The sequence below is a fragment of the Bos mutus genome, chromosome 5, assembly GCF_027580195.1.
Source record: "Bos mutus isolate GX-2022 chromosome 5, NWIPB_WYAK_1.1, whole genome shotgun sequence".
Taxonomy (NCBI): domain Eukaryota; kingdom Metazoa; phylum Chordata; class Mammalia; order Artiodactyla; family Bovidae; genus Bos; species Bos mutus.
Window position 1 is genome coordinate 108,521,430 of NC_091621.1, and position 19,356 is coordinate 108,540,785.

Here is a 19,356-nt window from a genome sequence, read left to right on the forward strand (position 1 = left end):
CCCTGTTTCATCAAGCACATGCCTGGGTACTCACGTGAGCCTCCTCATGCGTGTCTGTCTCAGGGAAGGCAGGATGGGTACTCACATGTGCAGTGCAGTTTGGGCCTTGGCCGCCTCCTGTTTGGTGCTGTATCGGATCAGGGCAGTGCCCTGGGTTAGGTTCAGATGGAATGTCAGCAGTGGGCCATGCTGCATGCAGATGGTTCTCAAGGTTGACCCATCAATCTAAAGAGTAATGACAGTCATGAGATAAAAACTGGAGTGGGGTGGGAAAGGAAGTCAGGGGACCTTTCTTGTATTTTTGTGAGTGAGGAGGGGTTCCGGTTCGTAACTAACAGCCTCAGTACTAAATCAGTTTTGGAGAGATGACTGAAGAACTGGAGACAGGGGAGTTGCACTGGACTCCCCTGAATACAGTGCGCTGAATACAGGGTCTTCAAAGCAAATCTCAAGACAGTCAAAGCACTGGGTTCAGATCTCCTGTGCCCATTTTGCAGATAAAAAATGTCTGTATAAATACAGCTCAAAACAAAAAGCATACGATTCATTCAACCTGTAGTCTATTTTCCTTAAGAGGTAAATGAGTCAACCTGTGTTGTTTGGTAGAGCCTTAAAACACAGAAATAAAATGGTTAACCAAATAAGAATTTAAGAAAACATGCAAGGTTCTGAGCAACATTATTAATGTAGTATTCTTCCTCCCATCTCACAAAAAGCTGAAGAGAAAGACACAAACAAGGAAGGCACTGCTAACCATCTGACAACATAGAATGCTGATGGATGCCCTCACTCAGACAACTCTGATGCCTTCCTTCTTCCTACTCTGGCCATCCCAAGGACAGACTCCACTTCTGCCTACTTCTCTGTGCTCTCTGCTGCCCATGGCCAAGGTGACCAAAGGTTACAGGCACTCACCCTATCAGACTCAGCATGAGGATGTTCAGCGATTTGGGACAACTGCCCTTCCTCATCTATGACTTAAGAGAACAAAATTGTTGATTCACTCTGGTCGATGCATTTGTATTCAGATCTTCACTAGGTTTACTTGAGATGCTCAGTCCAACCTTTTGGTTCATTTTGGGGGAAGGGAAACAAATTACTACCAAAACAGCCTTAAAAAGTTGTGTTCCTGGCAGCAGTGGTGGAAACATTCTGTGGTTTTACCATGGAAATCCTGCAGGATGAAAACTGCCAGTCTCACCATAATTCTTAATAGAAAATAATTAAGAAAAGCTCTCAGCATTTAAAAATGACAATTGACTATATCAGCATGTCAGTATGTGTCACAAGTGATTTCTCAGGATAGATGTCCTCTCAATAAACTGTAGGTGATGACAAGTAAATTTATCCTGGTCCCCAAAGATGTGACCCTGTAACTTTCTTTTAAGCTATGGTTGAGATTAATGTGCTATTAGGTCTTTCTGATTTTTAAAATGACTCAATTCTAATACAAACTCAGTCAAACCCTATATTCATTTATATACAAATATTAAGTACCATTCTTCTTTTCAAATTTTATTTTTAAATTAAAATTTAATTTTAATTATTTTAATCAATTGGTCTAGTTGATTTACAGTATTATATTAGTTTTAAGTGTATAATAGTGATTCACAATTTTTATAGATCACCCTCCACTTATAAAATATTGGCTATATTCCCTGTGTTGTACAATATATCCCTGCAGCTTATTTCTTTTATACATAGTAGTCTGTACTTACTATTTTTCATAATACAGGCTCCTTTCAACACTGCTTCTATCATCCTAACCATATCACACCCACCACACTGTGACGACTTAGAAATAATGAGGCATATGTAGCTCTGAGGATGGTTATATAAAATGTTCATACTTCAGTCAACTCTTAGCTAAATAAATAACCCAGGAACTTCAGCTGAGCTGATTAGATATGGAAATTAATCCAGACAGTTTCTCATGTTAACTGTATTTAGAAAACTGTCTATCTCAATGTGAATCTTAAAATACGAGCCCTGGACTTACTTCCCACAAATAGGTGCACTGGGCAAACACAGAGGAGAATCTGCATTTCCCCACAGAGGGTCATAATGCATGTTAGCATATTAAAGGGTCTAAGAAGTCTTACAGTGAAGGTATCTGCTTCATTTTGTCTAATCAAGTATATATTTCAAATATATTAGGCCAGAGACCTATTATTATCCTATGGGAACAGTCTGGAAAATGCTGGCTTAGTAAGGTGTGAATGAATCCATTTATGAATTAAATGTCAGACAATTCACTCAATGTGTCAAGGGGAGGGAGGTCTAATTGACTTCTTTTTAACAAGGTGCTGTTAAAAGGTTGTGCTGTCAAGTCCAAATGAAGACCACGGGCTCAGTTTCCATGGGTTCACTTCACTTCACTGAGTACTCAACATCTGTTGCTACAAACGTGTCAGTTATCAGGCAACTCAAGTGAAAGAGAGGGTGATCTGGTGCAAATGAAACCCCACCACTGTGACAACAACCCAGAGAGCACATCCTGGTGAGAGAGAATCAGTAATGCCATCTACAGAGAAGAGGACAATGGATGGAAGAGCAAGAGCACACGTGTGGCATTTCAGTCACGAAATCCACACACTCCTTCTATGCAGAGCTTTATGGTGAGTCGTGTATGAATGAAGCACAGAAATGGTTGACAGGGAGCCTGAAGTCCTGTTGAATGAGCAACACAGAAACAGGTAACTTTTTTTGCTTGGTTCCAGATTCTGACAAGGCAGATCCACAAAGCAAGTTATCTCTGCTAAACAGAACTCATCAGATAATACCACCCTACACTCACTATTTATAAATTAGATGTGTTAACATCCCATGGAGGCAGGCGTGAAGCCGAGTGGCCAACACCGTCTCTTCCCCACCCCGGCTCAGAAGTAGGCTTTGGGCATTGGTTGGGGAGACTCACCAGGAAGTAAATGAACTCTCCCATCTGCTAAACCCCCACATCTCTGAGTGTCTCTCTCTTAATACAATCAAGTCCCAGCCAGAAAATCCCAAGAAAGCATGATTACCTGTGGAGTGAGATTGTGAAGAACCAGCCAGTAACTAGGACGAACTGAACCACCATCACTCCAGGTAGAGGCTGGAAGCAACCAGAAAGAAGGATCAGGAAGAACGAACAAAAAAATTAAGGCGGCCACATGTGAGAAACATTTTCACAGAGCCCACACACGTTTCTTCCCTCCTTTTATAAATCATCTTCTGGAACTTCCCTGGCGGTTCAGTGGTTAAGAATCCACGCAGGGTTTGATCCCTGGTATGGGAACTAAGACACCACATGTCCTGGGGCAACTACGCCCTTGTGCTACAACTAGAAAAAGCCCGCGTGTCCAACTACTACATGAGCCCATACACCGCAAGGAAAGACCCCGAATGACGCAACTAAGACCTGATGCAGCCAAAAAAGTAAATATATATTTTTTTAAAATCTTCTCCTTTCTGCTTCACTCTGACCTTCTTTATCCTGTCACTCAACAGCCAGTTCTCTTCTCCTAGATTGTGATCCTACACACTCTTATGCCTTATTTGCAAGACAACATTTGGCTCCCAAGGTTCTCATCTTTACTCCATCAAGACCTTGGGAGTTCTCAGGTCCCTGTGCCTTTATAGGCTGACTTCAATTTTCTACTCAAGAGGTACTTTTTCCTCTACCCAACAACCATGATTTCCTCTCCTGTGAAGACGTCACGTCTTCAACTGTGTGTGAGCATGAGTCTCTTGTGTTGGAACAATGATGCTCCCTCGGGCAGCTCCTCACCGGAGGCGAGCCGTGAGTCCTGTGTCCCCCACCCCCTGACTGAGCGGGGTGCTGTGCTGCTCCAGGGAGATGATGGTTTGGGGTTGGTCAGACCGGGAGGCGGGCGGGGCAGCGGTGTAGTGTTCCTTGAGGAAATATGGTTTTTCCACATCTTGTTGGAGAGATGAGTGGGGTTGTGTCCTATGGGATCTGGGGACCATGTTGATTTGTAATCAGGAAACTTTGCTGTAAGAAGAGAAAAAGGAGGAGGAAATAAGGTTAGATACATCCGTTTTGCCAACAAACACGTGTATATTTTACATATACACACAGATAAATACAGTTTTACAGTCTAAGTAGATGTTTGAAGAATAACAAAATAACATTGTTCTGAGTTTATCTAACATAAATTCTCAGTGACTATTACTCTGAATTGACATATTAACACATGAACTAAAGAATTAACTCTCAGACACTTAGTCTTGTCCGACTCTTTGCGACCCCATGGATTGCTAGGCTCCTCTGTCCATGGGATTTTCCTGGCAAATATACTGGAGTGGGTTGCCATTTCCTTCCTCCTCCAGGGGGATCTTCCCAACCCAGGGATCGAACCTGGGTCTCCTGCATTGCAGGCAGACTCCTTACTGTCTGAGCCACCAGGGAAGCCCAAAGAGTTAATAAGATAACTAACTGCTACTGCTGCTAAGCCGCTTCAGTCATGTCCGACTCTGCGACCCCACAGACAGCAGCCCACCAGGCTCCCCTGTCCCTGGGATTCTCCAGGCAAGAACACTGGAGTGGGTTGCCATTTCCTTCTCCAACGCGTGAAAGTGCAAAGTGAAAGTGAAGTCGCTCAGTCGTGTCTGACTCTTCACGACTCCATGGACTGCAGCCTACCAGGCTCCTCCGCCCACGGGATTTTCCAGGCAAGAGTACTGGAGTGGGTTGCCATTGCCTTCTCCGAACTCTCTACCGCTTCTTAACTAAATACAATCTGAAAAGGAAGATAAATTCAAGGAAATCACCCTTAAAGCCATTAGTCTTACAGATATCAAAGAATGTGAACCCCGGAAGAACTAAAGTATTTATCCTATAAATACTTATTGATTGGAAACTACACTAAAAATTATACTTTTCTTGATCCAGAATAGTAGACAGCAACATTCAAATGGATTTTAAAATTACAATCAACAAATATTCACTAAGCGCTTAGTTTACTTTAAGGCCCTAAATCAGTGCTATGGGTAATATAAACAGTTATTCTCAAGAACTTCAAGTTCAGATGGGAAGATGGAACAGATGAACACAGAGTTGTAACCCCAGGGAACATATCTGCTCAATACGTGGAGGAGAAAGACAATGCTGGGCTCTCAGCAAAGACTGTGCCAAGATAAGTCTTGAAGGATTGATATAAATGGATGGGCTCAGCAAAACAGGAAAATACAAACCAAGGTTCAACTTGAACTCTCTCTGGACCAAATACATTTCCCTGCAATTGTGGCCGAACAATTCCCGGGGCAGAGAGGTACAGGAGGCCATACAGGACAACCGGGGGCTGACCCAAGTTTTAGATACCATCTGTTTTGCAGCAGATTTAGTAGGTAGTATTCAAACGAGGGTCAGAACCTGGGTGACAGCACAAAGAATGGAAGAGCAGAAATGGATGTGAGAGAGAAGAAAGCACTTGGGAGGCGTCATCAGCGCCTGAATCCTGCGAGCAGGGGAGACGGGAAAGAGTAAGGAGGAGGCTAAAGGGAAGAGATGCTGCAACTAAGGGATGCACGACAGCGCCACTAAGCAGTTAGAGTTTAGTTATGAAAGAAAGACAATTTGGGGGTGGGGAGGAGGTATATGTTCAGTTTTAAACAAGTCCAGGTGATGCGTGGGGTTACCTCTCAGGGGATCATCTGCTTGTAAAAAAGGGGTGTGGGCAGTTACAGGAATAAGAGGTGAAAACGAATTTTTACATGTAAAGGCAGAAGTCCTAGGCCTTCAGTCCTACATTGGTACCTCTTAAAAATCGGACACAGGGGGCTTCCCTGGCAGTCCAGTGGTTAAGACACTGAGCTTTCACTTGAGGGAACTAAGATCCCTCAAGCCACATGGTACAGTCAAAAAGAAAAATGCAAAAACAAAACTATGAACTCTGGGTGAATGAGGTGTCACTGTAGGTTCATCAACTGTGACAAATGTACCACTCTGGTCGAAGTCCTATGAAAGAATGATGGAGGGTGGTGTGCAGAAACATGGAACATGGAGCTGGCTCCTTTACACACTCACTCAGACCTGCAACAAACTCTATCAGCTCTTTGAGTCTCAGTTTCTTCATCTACAAAATGGGATAATAGCAGGAACTTCCCCACAGATTTTGGTGAAGGTAAGATAAGAATTTATGCTCAAGGCTTAGCATGCTGCATGGTCTGCAGGAGCATTCGATAAATGAGGCTACTGTACTGTCGGCACGACGCAGAAGTGGAAACAAAAAGAAGGTGATCTGTAAGGTCATTAACCTGCAGTGTCTTGGTAGGTAGCTAAGAATTTGTTTTACTTGCATTTACTTGGACAAAGAGCAGAAGCCTTAATGACTTCAATGGCTTAAGGTCCAACTTTTGCAAGACCAACGCGCCAATTACTAATGACTGGTTTACCAACCTGTAAGGTGTTGTGCTAAGTAAGTGACTTCAAAGGCTTTTTTATATCCATTAAGTTTTCCATTCCCAACTGTCTTTAAAAACAAAACAAAACACACACACAAACACACACACAAGGAACTCAGCAAATGTTGTAGAATTAACCAAGGTCCTCTTTTTTCCCCCTTGGCCATCTGCCCTTAGCCTTTGTCTGTAAGTGGAAGAATTTTTAGAGAAAAGCAAGCTCTAATTGGCTGCCTTAGAAATAACAAGCTGAACTTAACTGGTTCTTCCCATGGCCCCTGATTTTCTTGGCAGACCGGTTAAAAGAAAAGCACTTGTGTCATCAGGATATAACCTCTGTCCTCACAACACCCACAGCTCCTTGCAATGATGTCACCATCTGCCTCGGTCCTAAATGGTATTTGTCTCATCCTGCCTCTGTGAGCCTGCAAGTTCCCCAGGGACGCGGCCTATATGAGAGGTGTCTCTCCATCCATGCTGACCTGTGTTGTTCAGCTGCTATAATTTATTCCTTAAGAAATAAATGCCAATTTCCTTTGTACAATGCAACCTGATAGGAAAGTGCTAGCCAGAGGGGAAGGAATGGGTCACACACCTACCTGAAGTGCTATGAACGTTGGTAAAGGAGTTGTCAGAGGCACTGTAGGGCCAGGCACCAGGTGAAGGCAGCGAGGTGTTGAGGGAAGAATTAGACCCTTTGGATGACAAATGAAGAACGAGATGAAAAAACTGCAGGTAAGTATCAGTGAAACTAGTCAAATCTTGAAGTATTTTATTTGACCTTTGATAAAAGGAAGGACAATCTAAAAAATAAGCGTGAAAAACAAAGCTACCTAGTCCTGCATTTCCTGGTGTAATTACTAGACACCAGAGAATGCAAATGAAGCCAGAGACTGCCAAACAGGAAAATATTGGGTGCTGGATAAACATGAGGGGTTTCACTTATTTACCTGTGGTGTTATCCCGCAGAAGTTGGTGGTCAGTATCTACAATGGGAGATGTGGCTGTACCCCCCAGCACACTTCCTGGGGTGACATAGGGGTCAGATTCAGGGTCAATGTTTTGGATACCTTTCCATGGCACTCCTGGTTGGAATTCTGAGACAAGGAGAACAAATATTAGATTGAGGTAGGAAATTGTTCAAAATATGGTCAAGTAATTTTTTGATACAAGAAATCAGTCTATGAAAAGTCTAAATTCTGAAGGTATTTTAGCTCAGATTTTCATCATAAAAAAAAAAAGTCAGCCTGAACACAGGCTTTGCCAGCAGCTCTCCTGTGCTGTCACCACATGTTCACCCACTTCCTCTCTGTGCCTGTGAACTTGATGCCAGAGACAGTGGCAGACCCTGCTCCTGCCCTTCTGGCTCCCAGGCCAACGCAGGCCCGAGGGCAGGGAGGCAGGACTGAGTAGTGTGGTGCTCAGGACAACTAGGGGGACATCAAGGTGAAAACTGGGAGAACATCTGAGCTGGAGAGGAGATACTTCTGCTTTATCTCACTGGGAAATTGGCTCAGATGCACAAAAGAAGACACAGATGATCACTGCTCCTGGAAGGACCAGGGAAAACCGACAGGAATCGTTTGGCTTATCATCAGAAGGCCTAGAATATATGTGTTCACAATTTCTTTATATCATATTTAAAGCTTTATATGATATTTTATATATCATATATACCTTTATATCATATTTAAATCATATGACAGAATTAATAAACTTTTATGTTCCAAATCATGAGGAGGAAGCATGGTATATATATATGAATGGTATATATATATACTACATACATATATACAATGGTAGTATATATGGATAATATGCATTAATAGAGACTATATGTATTCGTAGCACAAATATACTATATAGAAAAAGGTTTAGGACACAGACTAAAACTCATTTTTATTTTTGCTTTAGTAAAAATTTTAGACTTTTCTACAATGAAAACAGATTACATGTATCAGAATATAAGAGGAAAAACAGCAAATACTCTCACTGCTCTACTAGTCTACTACATCCCTAGAACCTGGCAATAAATACTTGGTGAATGAAAAACAAATCAATTCACTGGACATTTCCGAAGAAGCCAGGTTACAAGGCATCCTTTGCACAGATGAATGCCAAGTCCTGGCTCCAAAGTCACCTTCTTTCATCCTCAGACTGTACTCCGCTAACTTCTTTGACCCATCTGTGCCCATGCTGTATTTACCACTCAGTAACTTGTTTTGCAGGTGATCAGCATCCACCTTGTCTTCCTGACTGAACCCTACAGAGCGAAGACCACCTCCCACAACCCCATGAAAATCTGCTATTTTTCCAAAGAAAAGCAGAAAAAATTAACTAGATGAAAAAAACCAAAGTGGGTGGCAAAAGGCAATCTGTTCAGAACCTGAAATTAACGATTACAAAACAAAATGATACCCCAGAAACAAAACCACCATCTTCTGGACGGTAATACCTGGAGGCCAACTGGCATTGCTAGATTTACTTCCGATTTTATTTGTTGGTGGAGATTTGGCAGGTAACCAGCTATCACCAGCAGGACCCGTATGGCCACCCAGTGTGTCACCTGGGATGATGTCAAACTGGTTGTATGGTGACCCTCCTCGGGTCTTACCAGGGGCCACGATAGCGCCTGAGAAAAAAGAGAGGTGATGAGCTCACAGCAGAAAGGACTCCTATGAACAGAACTTGCTGAGCTTTCATTCAGAGGAACTCAGTCTCCAGGATCTGGTTCTGGAATGAGGTGTTCACACTTGAGAGGCAGTGCATAATTAGGAAGTAGGATGACCATGACAATTCATCTCACCTTTCGAGCTTCTCAGTCTGCACTTCTGCACACAGCACTGTTCTCATTTCTGAATGCCCCTTTCAGTTTAAAACTTCATGGTCTTATGAAATTAACTTGAGAAACTTCCATAAACTATGAATCATACCATCATCCCCACCATCTTTACACTAATGACTCAAGAATGAGGAATGGGAAAAACACTAAACAATCTGCGGCACATGAAAGGGTTTTTAACTACATTTCTACTGACACCAACCCACTCAAGTCCTTAAGTGACGACGAGGCCTAGCTTAGTGGGAGAAGCAGAGTAAACAGAGGGAGCTTGCTGGAGAGAAAAGCATCTGCAATTGCTTTAAATTCCAGAGCAGTGAGCCGGCGTTCCTGCCGACGGTCTCTGCCAGCACAAGACCAGCCGTGAACTCTGCAGCGCTGAGCTCCTGGGCTCCACACATGAAGAACAGCAAATCCTTTGTAAAACTGCTCTCCTCAGAGCGTTTCAGGGGTTTTGTTGGTATCCCCTCTATGCATCTTATGTGCTGGGAGGCAAGAAAAAATAATTAAAAGCTTAGCAATTCCCTTAAACTAATAATAAATGAGCTTTAAATGAAAATTGTAGCCTCTAATATTCTACTTATTTCTCGAATGAATTTTACATGCCATATTGTGTTGCCTGATGTACTCTAAGGATGCAGCTTATGAACAGATAGAATTACTTCCAGGGTAAGGTATTAAAAGGTTCAGTGGTTAAGACCCTATGCTTCCACTGCAGGGGGCATCAGTGGGGCATGAGTTCAATCCCTGGTTGGGGAACTGAGATCCTGAACTCTACATGGCATGGCCAAAAACAAAAAACACAAGTCTTTTTCTGTGTTTGCTATTGATTAAAGTAATCTGCTTGGTTTGGCCTAGCACAGTATTCTCAAAACCATCTCCATGCTCCACTAAGAACTCATCTGCTTTTCTGGAGCCACTGGTAGGAATCTGACTCAAAGGCACATTACAGTGAAGAAGCAGAAAATGAAAAACTCAGTTACCTTGGGGACTGGCTCAGGAAATAGGGAAAACGTGACCTGTAAGTTCTCAAATGGCAAGCGAGTATTTTACCTTCAAGACCACTTCTCACGTGCATTTATAATCACACACCTATCATGTCTTCAGGGACAAACGTCCTGATGAATCGTAAGCCTAAGGAAGCAGCCAGAGGGCCCAACGCTAGAGATGCAGGGCTTGGATTATTCAGTTCAGAAACAGACTGGACATTTCAATAAACCATTCCTGGTTCTGTAATATGAAATCAAATGACGATACTTAGAGATAGCAGGCAGACAGCTCCACGGGGCCACTTCACCAGCCTCCAGAAGTGCACGTGAAAGAGCAGGTTTAGAAAGAACCCTGAAAGGCTCCAGGCTAATGGGGCTAAGGCTCCACGAAGCTGCTGCAGGAGCCACTCCGACACCTATTTACACTTGGTTCTCATGGAAACAGGCGAGTCCAAGTAAATTACTGACAAGTGAAACAAACACTGACGCAATGGCTGCAGGAAGGTCCCAAGACCTTTCATCCGTTTCACAGGGAAATGGAGATGCTCTTACAGAGAACTGAGAGAGATGAAGAGCTGACCCACTTTCATGACCAAAGCCTGCAAGACCTTCGACTGCTTTCTTGCAGACACTGTAATTCATAAAGAACAAGAAAGCTTGGTGCAAAGTCCAGACCTCATGTGCTGATCGATTAGTCATCTTCTAGAGATCAAAGAGTTGAAACAGTCAACATGATACATATTTACTGTGATCTCTCTCGCAGCTCCAAAAACAGATTCTGTTCTCTCAAGCAATTTATTAGGGTTTTACCCTAAGGGGAGCTCAAGTTCACTGCTACTGCTCTTGATCCTACCACAGGTGGGAAATTTTGCTTTCCTTAAGTACAACTAGCACTTTAAGTTTCTTACAGTTTGAAATACACATAACCCCAATCTTGCTCTCATAGGTGATCATGGCAGGGGTGGGGGTGGAGGATGGAATCAAGACTGTTTAAGAAAAAGCTGAAGGTCTGTGCTTCAGAACAAGCTTATAGGACCCTGTGTCAAGGCCTCTGAGGATCAAAAGAGCTTCAGGTCATGAGGCTCTGTGTGTCTTACCATTTTTGTGCATATTGGCTTCCTGTGTGGCTACAGAGGGCACCTCCATCATGGAGGTCCACTGTTTAAAGCGAGACTCTGTTCCAGCCTCCTTCCCACCAACCATGCCGTAGTCCATGCCGCCGGAGCTGAAGCCTGAAATGGAGAAGCACATTTTAGGTCTTTTTTTTTTTTTTTTTTAATCAGTTTCTAGTATCAATAACCAAGAGGTCTGAGGCAGAATCCACAAATGGCTTCATTTGTCCCTAAAAGACTAATTCACATGAAGTTTTCTTCACTCAGAAACAAGTGTTTTGATTCAAAATGTTGGTCTGGGCTCCTGCCTGCTACAAAAGGGACGACTCTGTTCAGGTATGAAAACACGTATGATGTCATCTGATGAACATCTTATGGCACATGTGCACTCACGTTATCTATTTAGCTCAGGTTTGTGTCAAACAGAATGTGGGACCAGCAGTTCTCCAGCTGAGATAGATGTCCACACTACAAACCAACACGATGCAACAGCAGCCCTGAAGTTGTGGTAAGGTCTCTATGGGAGGAAAGGCTTTGCAGAAGGACAGCTGATCTAGGGCCTAGGGCAGGAGGGTGAGTAAGTCAAGAAAACCAAGTGCGAAGCTCTAACTGGTGACAATCACAGGTGCTTAGGGAATGACGAGGAGCCCAATGTAACTCCAACGCCTGGCTGACTATGGATGCAGTGAGATGGGGAGAGATGAAGAGTCATAGCTTGTAGGGTCTCACATATGTCAGGCCGAGAAGTCTAGAACTTTTTTGCCCCCCAAAGATAGGAGATAAAAAGAATTTTTTAGCAAGTGAGAGACAGAACTAAGTTTATATTTTACAAAGAGAACTGACAGTCTGAGAATGGGATAGACTACGGGAGATCAATTTGAAAGTTTTTATACAATGGCGAAGACCCCAAAGCTTGAACAAGCAACTGGTGAGAGATTCAGAGTGTGCCCTCAAGTGTTAGGCTGTTAGCAAGGGCTCTGGCAGTTAAGATTTTCCCACTGCAGAGGGCTGGACAGGTTAAAGCCACACAGGAGAGGCTTGTTGATGGAGCCTCACAAGGTGCACCACTGGTTTTAGGTTAGAATGTATTAAATATTTTTTAAACTTATGCTCAAAAAAGTAAAATAAAGGACTAAAATAAACAGCTGAAACTGAGAGGGGAAGAATAATTAATAAAAAACAGAAAAGTGGGGGACTTCCCTGGTGGTCCATTGGGAACGTGGAGAACTCCATGTTCCCAATGCAGGGGGCCTAGGTTTGGTCCCCAGTCAGGGAACCAGATCCCACACACTGCAACCAAAAGATTCCATATGCTACAACTAAAACCTGGCATAGCCAAATAAATAAATAAATGCATTTTAAAAAGAAAGAAAAAGGAGAATGAGCCACAGTTAGTGTAGCAATAACAGGCAAGCACTGGCACCCAAGAAGATCAGCAGGGCTCCCACCATGCCTCAGCAGAGGTGTCCTGTGGAAGTTCCCTCTCCCTAGCGGACATGTGGCTCCAACCAGCCCAGACTCCACATGGCACCCACTTTAACTCTCGTACCGTCTGAGGCTGTCTTGTTGGAACCCTGGATAAAGCGGGCATCTTTCTCATTAGAAACTTGGAGATCTGATGCCACCCAGACATGGCAGCACCACAATTAAACAATAAGGTCTGGCAAGGGAAAAGGAATTAAAGATAAAGAAGGCAAAAAGGAGATAAAAGTACCTTGAAAGATTCAATCTACAAACCCAAAACTATGAGAGGAAAATCAATACAAGGTTTTATGTAACTCTGTGTCTCTCTTCGATGTCACATAGTGACTGGCCTCACATGAGGATGGAATGTGCTCAACAAATCTGGATGAAGGGAATTCTGGGCTCTAGAGGCTATTGTAGATAGCACTCCACTCGTGACCTTTGTGTGGCTCATGAGCTATCACACCTCCAGATCCAGGAAGATACAGACTTGACCTTGCTATTTCATCAATGGACTTCCCTGGTGGCTCAGACAGTAAAGAATCCGCCTGCAATGTGGGAGACCTGGGTTCAATTCGTGGGTTGGGAAGATCCCCTGGAGGAGGGCATGGCAACCCACTCTAGTATTCTTGCCTAGAGATCCTCATGGACAGAGGAGCCTGGTGGGCTACAGTCCATGGGGTCACAAAGAGTCAGACATGACTGAGCAACTAAGCACATACTTTCTCAGTTCATCAAGTGGCCTCCATGTACCAGCTCCCCGACACAGAACTTCTAATTAAACAAGCCATTTCATTCAGTCCAATAAGTATTTATGGAGAGCCTAATTTGTGCCAGGCTCTGTGTCAGGAGCTGAGGTACAATCAGAGATAAGACATGCCCCTGGCTTTCCCAGGGCCTCATTTCACCAGGACATGCCTTTTATCTACCTCATCATTGCTACATATACAAGCCCTTGACCACCTTATCTGTCCTTGTCAGAATGACTTTTTTGGCCACACACACTAATTTGTTGTCTATTCATCACTACCACTTGGCTCAGGGCTTGGCTTAACCTCCCTGAGGAAACTCTCAAATTAACTTGTCCTTAATTTATCACTCCTATACTCTCTTTGTCTACAGTTCTATATTTTCCACTACTTTTTTTGTTGTAGATGAAAAAACAAATTCCTGGTTTCATAATCATTATAATAAGCAATAAATTATAAAAGAAATCATCCACAGTCACCTCTTTAACACAGCTGTTCTAATCCATGTCCACATGCCCATGTGTTACTGACACATCATAATCCCAGGAAGGATACAGTTATTCTTCTGCTATTTTAATAATCTCTATTATTCATATCTCTACTTTTCACTGGATATACCACACACAGAAATATTACATATTTTGATAAAGTTTAAAGATAAAAAGTAAAATTTTATTGGAAGTACACTTTCTAACAAGATGAATGACTTTGTATCTAGATTATTCAGATATTAGTGATTATGACTTGATCTAGTTCACACTATTCTATTCCTATTTTTAAAATTTTTATAGACTTTTTAAAGCACTAAGAAAATTTACACAAATAAGTAGATGAGAAAAGTAGGAGCCTTGTAATCACATCAGTTATTTCTTTATATTACTTTTTGGATATATTTCCTTCTCCCAGCTCAATAAGATATCTAAAAATTATGTTTTAGTATTTATTACTAAAACATAATTTTTAGATAGGTCATTATCACTTGACAATTCAATTAGGCATATTTTCCATTTTGTTAAAAGCAGAAAATATTTTACAAAAAACAATCAGCTAAGGGTTAGTTAAGCAGTCATGAAAGTCATTCAACTCTTTAATTCTGAGAAAATATATCAGTAGAGGCTTTATCAAAATGTACTAAGAAAAAAACATACTACGAAATTTTTAATTATTCTTGCTAGTCTTTAGCCTACAGGTTATCTTTTTTCTTTTTTACTCTGCTATACTAGGCACTATTTATATTCATAATATATACATTCATTGTATTACATCTTTTTCGAAAAAACTTTAATCTGTATAAATGCTTTACCTATATTTTCATCAAAACCTTACAGCTATAGGTTTAGTTTATTCAAAATAGGCAGCCAAATCAGACTTGTTTTCAGTCTCAGTTTTTCAATTCCAATAAATTGATAATATGAATTAAGGAAAATTGTAATTGAAATAAACTGCAAAATGCATCGTGATTATAAGTGGTCATATCACAATTAATATAGACCTAATAAAACTAATGTATCCATTGTTTACTAAGTTATCACATGAAAATGTTAGTAAGTCAGTATGTTCTTTTTCCTTAATTTGGATAATAAAGCATAACTAAATTTTTAAGTTACTTATGAAACAGGAATATGATATTAAAAAACCATGAAATGTATCCAGTAAATGTACATATGTATAAATACTGAACTCTGATCCTTTAGTCATTAGGAATAGTTAAGTATAATAATCACAAACAATATGATTAATCTAATAAGACATTATGATAAAATTTTTCTATATATTCAATAAACAAGAGAAGTATACATACACTGCTAAAAATGAACAGATTTACAGCCAACACATAATTTTACTTTTTGATAGGTGGGTAGAAAATAGTAAAGATGTTATAAAGACTGTCAGTGAAATAAATACATTATGATTCTAGGTTTTTAACAACTAACTGACTGGTACATACCCCGTTCTAAAGGAAATCCACAGGTTTTACCTATTTGCCATGAAAACACCTGTTTCAAAGAGTCAGTCTCACTAACCTATACTGCTCGGGCTGATCCTAGGTGCTTTTCTTTCCAGCTAAGACAAGCCCTCAGGATGAGCAATGAGAAGGTCTGAAAAGAACTGTGTTCCTGAAATACGTGGAAAAGTCACTTGTGGCTTCCTGATGTTCTCTTCGCTCTATACGACTGGATTCCACTTCAAGAACTACACATCCTTTGACAAAAGGGGATGAAGAGAAGCACTGCTGCCCCCACGTCACTCATGCACACTGTCTAAATCCAGAACAACTGAACACACACCAGCACATGCGGGCTCTTATGTCAGGCTTCATCCCTAAGAGGACACATGATTCGGCAGGTGAGGACTGGAAACCCAGGGATAAGGGCACCATTGATAGTCATCACGGGAGGCTTCCTCTTTGTCTGGAGCTCCAGAGAACCATGCTCTGATAGGATACGGGATGGTGGGGATGGTGGAGCGTCTGACTTTCTTTTATGTCAAATGGAATTTAAAAGTCAGTTCTCATGCAAATCATTTTTAAGAAAAAGTACAGAGGCTACCCTGGTGGTCCAGGGGGTTAAGAATCCACCTTACAATGCAAGGGACACTGGTTTGATCTCTGTTCCAGGAAGATCCCACATGACACAGAGCAACTAAGCCTGTGTGCCACAACTATTGAGTCCGCTCTAGAGCCCACGAGCCACAACTACTGAAGCCCTAGAGGCCTTGCTCTGCAACGAGAAGCCACTGCAATCAGAGGCCCACACACTGCGACAGAGAGTAGCCCCCGCTCGCTGCAACTAGAGAAAGCCCACGCAGCAGCAGTGAAGACCCCCCACAGTAAAAAATAAAACAAATAAATAAATGTGCAATTTTCTTTTCTTTAAAGAAAAAGTACAGTTGGTAGAACTTAAGGATCTAGAAATTAATTCCCTTAAAACTATCCAGGATCAGGTCCTGGCCTCCCCGGTGGGCAGTGGACATCTCACCCCAGCAGGCACCTCACAGAGCACAGACAGCAAGGCCATTTGTCCAAGGTCACTTTGTCACTTGAGTGCAGCTTTCAAATCTCCCTTAACCCTTGTTTTTGAGATGGCAGAGAACAGTAAAGTCCTTACCAAAAGAAAATCTAAATGTTGTCAATCTGAGAGGAGACCCACTGTGGTGGGTGGTACTTTTTTAACTTTTGTATTTTATTTTTAAATCACCGTTGCCTCGCTGGTTGGATTCTGCTTACAACATGTTCCCCAGTTCTGAAAGAGCTACAACTCGCCTGCCAACAAATTCCTGATGAATGTCAAAGGTATAACCTTACTTGTGCTAATTCTATTTAAATCAGATGAAAAACTAACATCAGAAGAATTTTACTGGTTTGCCTGATAATTTTAATTCCTCATTTTTTTTCAAGGTAATTTTATCCATAGAGCTAAATGCCTCTCAACTTGTACGTAATTTGCTCGATTATAACGTCAGACTAGTGCAGCACTCACAGCAGGTACAAATGGGCTTTAAAAAGTTCCTGGTGGTAGGAGAGCTGATTGCCACTCCCAAGTAATAAAAGACTTCTTTTGGACCCAGAGAAGGTGGAAGCTTGTCTCTGCTGTCTGCTAATTGTGTGATGAGCTTCAGGAAACATATCAGCAAATCAGGTATCTCACTTGCAAGAGAGGAATAAGAATATTTACTGACCCAGCATGGCTACTGTGAAAATAGTGTAATGGAGGTCTAACCCTTAGGCTGAGAGTGTGACTGGCAGATTTTTCAACAAGCAGTTTGCATACTAACAGCTTACCAGAACCATATCCAGGTATTGGCCCTTTGGTTTGAAGGTCTGGGAGCCCCACATTCAGAGCGTTGGGTACCATGTTGTCCAGATGTGGCTTGGGCCCAACGGGGTGAGATGGCGAATGCTTCATGCTGGGCTGCCTCTGCTGCTGCTGCTGCTGTTGCTGCTGCTGCTGCTGGAGGGCGCTCACCATCCGAGCCAGCTGGAGGTGAGGAGGCCCAAGGGAAAACAAACACATGATAAGCCAACATCCATTTCCGCCATCAGAGGTTAAGCAGAGACGTATTCCCACATGCAGCACTAGGGGGCCCTTCCAAGGCCACATACCTGCTGCTCCTGCTGCTGGCGAACAGCTTGAGAAAGCTTCCTCTGGTTTTGTAACAACTGCTGCTGTTGCTGCTGCTGCAGGAGAAGCTGACATGCCTACAAAATAAGGGAGAAAGAGAGGACCCAAGTTTCCTAAGGCGGATTTACTAGGAAAACTGCAAGGGTTTGTGAGCCGAATCAGTGTCCATGAGGCAAGTACCACCAAGATCCTGGCCTACCGGTCAAACTGAGTGTGCTTAAGACTTGAGCTGACGTATCAACCCTTAAACACATGAAATGAAGCAAGTAGTAGTAGTAGTAATAATAATAAATAATAATAATAATAAAACCTTTTGGCTATAGGAGGAAAATCTGCTACTTACCAACTGAAACTGGGGAATCTGTGGAAGCTGGCTCAGCATGGCAATTTGTTGAGGAGATAACTGGGGCCCCACGTTGAAAAGACCTGGATTCAGGCCACTGTTGGGAAACTGCTTAAGCATTGAGGCAGAAACCTAGCCAAGAAAAGGAACTTTCAGAATTTATCAAAATAAAAAAAGTTTGTGTGTTGTGTAAAAAGAATCTCAATAAAGCTAAAGCAAGCACTATCAACATTTTCCTTGAAAAATATTTATGAAAAACATTAAACAATTAGGAGAAATATACCAAAGCATTAACAGTGGTTATCTTTTGAGTGGTGAAGGCTATAGGAGCTTTTGCATTCTCTTTTTAGGCATTTCAACTTTTCTACAATGAAAATTATGAATTTTACAATCAGGAAAATATCTGCATGAAAAAAATGAATGACAACATAACTTTCGTCTTAGAGGTTATTATTGGAAATGTGCTATAAAAAAATCCACTGAGGAGGGAGGTGGGTTCAGGATGGGGAACACATGCACACCCATGGCTGATTCATGTGAATGTTTGGCAAAATGCACCACAATATTGTAAAGTAATTAGCCTCCAATTAAAATAAAAACAAACAAACAAACCCCCAAAACATTCACTGAACCCAATGAATCAGTGAGTGCCATGGAGAACAAACTTAGTCCCTTAATATCAATAGCATTCTGGTCAAAAATTTAGTCCTACAGGCAGACTGCATGGGCCTGCCATTTCTAAGCAGTATGACTCAGAGCAAGCGACTTATTTAACTTTTCTGAGCCTTACTTTCCTTATCTGCAAAATCTGAGTAAGAATAAAACTAACTTCAGTGGCTGTCTGAGGATTTTATGAGTTAGTTCATGTCAAATGCATAGAAATGCACTCCATACATGTTGCTATTATTCCACAGTGTGGTTCTTCAGGTGTCCACAAACAATGATTACACCTACCCCTTCATCTCATCTCCAGGCTAGCTGGGGTCAGTTCTCTCACCTGTATATCGTTCAATTTCTCAACCCATTCATTTCTCATTTACAGAGAAGCCATTTTCTGAAGTTTTCTAATATTGGGTAGATCTCGCCATCACTAACTCATCTTTTAAAAGCCACGCTCTCAACAGTTCCTAAGATCTCAGCTTCTCTGATCGTATCGAATTATCTCCCAATTCACACAGTCCATTAAAATTTACAATATTAAAATATGTTTTACTCTCCCGTGTAATTTTTAAGCAGCTGGGTTTATAAACTATTATGTCTGAGCCTTAGGACCTTACATTTATCTTTATATGCCTGGAACATAGTAGATGCTTGATAAAACCTACGAGATGAATGAA

The 19,356-nt window shown here is 41.8% G+C and overlaps 1 protein-coding gene across 6 annotated transcripts in view; it reads right to left on the reverse strand.

Annotated features, from left to right (window-relative positions):
• TNRC6B (trinucleotide repeat containing adaptor 6B) overlaps window positions 1-19,356 on the reverse strand; it is a 262,575-nt gene that overhangs the window by 13,312 nt on the left and 229,907 nt on the right. For all 6 annotated transcript variants that reach the window (XM_070371539.1, XM_070371534.1, XM_070371536.1 and 3 more), the window contains 10 exons: window positions 18,020-18,151; window positions 17,658-17,753; window positions 17,337-17,532; window positions 11,328-11,462; window positions 8,858-9,034; window positions 7,353-7,499; window positions 7,002-7,097; window positions 3,770-3,994; window positions 3,024-3,094; window positions 86-225 (listed from right to left, as the gene is read on the reverse strand). In XM_070371539.1, coding sequence (XP_070227640.1) covers window positions 86-225; window positions 3,024-3,094; window positions 3,770-3,994; window positions 7,002-7,097; window positions 7,353-7,499; window positions 8,858-9,034; window positions 11,328-11,462; window positions 17,337-17,532; window positions 17,658-17,753; window positions 18,020-18,151 — 1,415 coding nt within the window. The remainder of the gene's footprint in view (window positions 1-85; window positions 226-3,023; window positions 3,095-3,769; window positions 3,995-7,001; window positions 7,098-7,352; window positions 7,500-8,857; window positions 9,035-11,327; window positions 11,463-17,336; window positions 17,533-17,657; window positions 17,754-18,019; window positions 18,152-19,356) is intronic.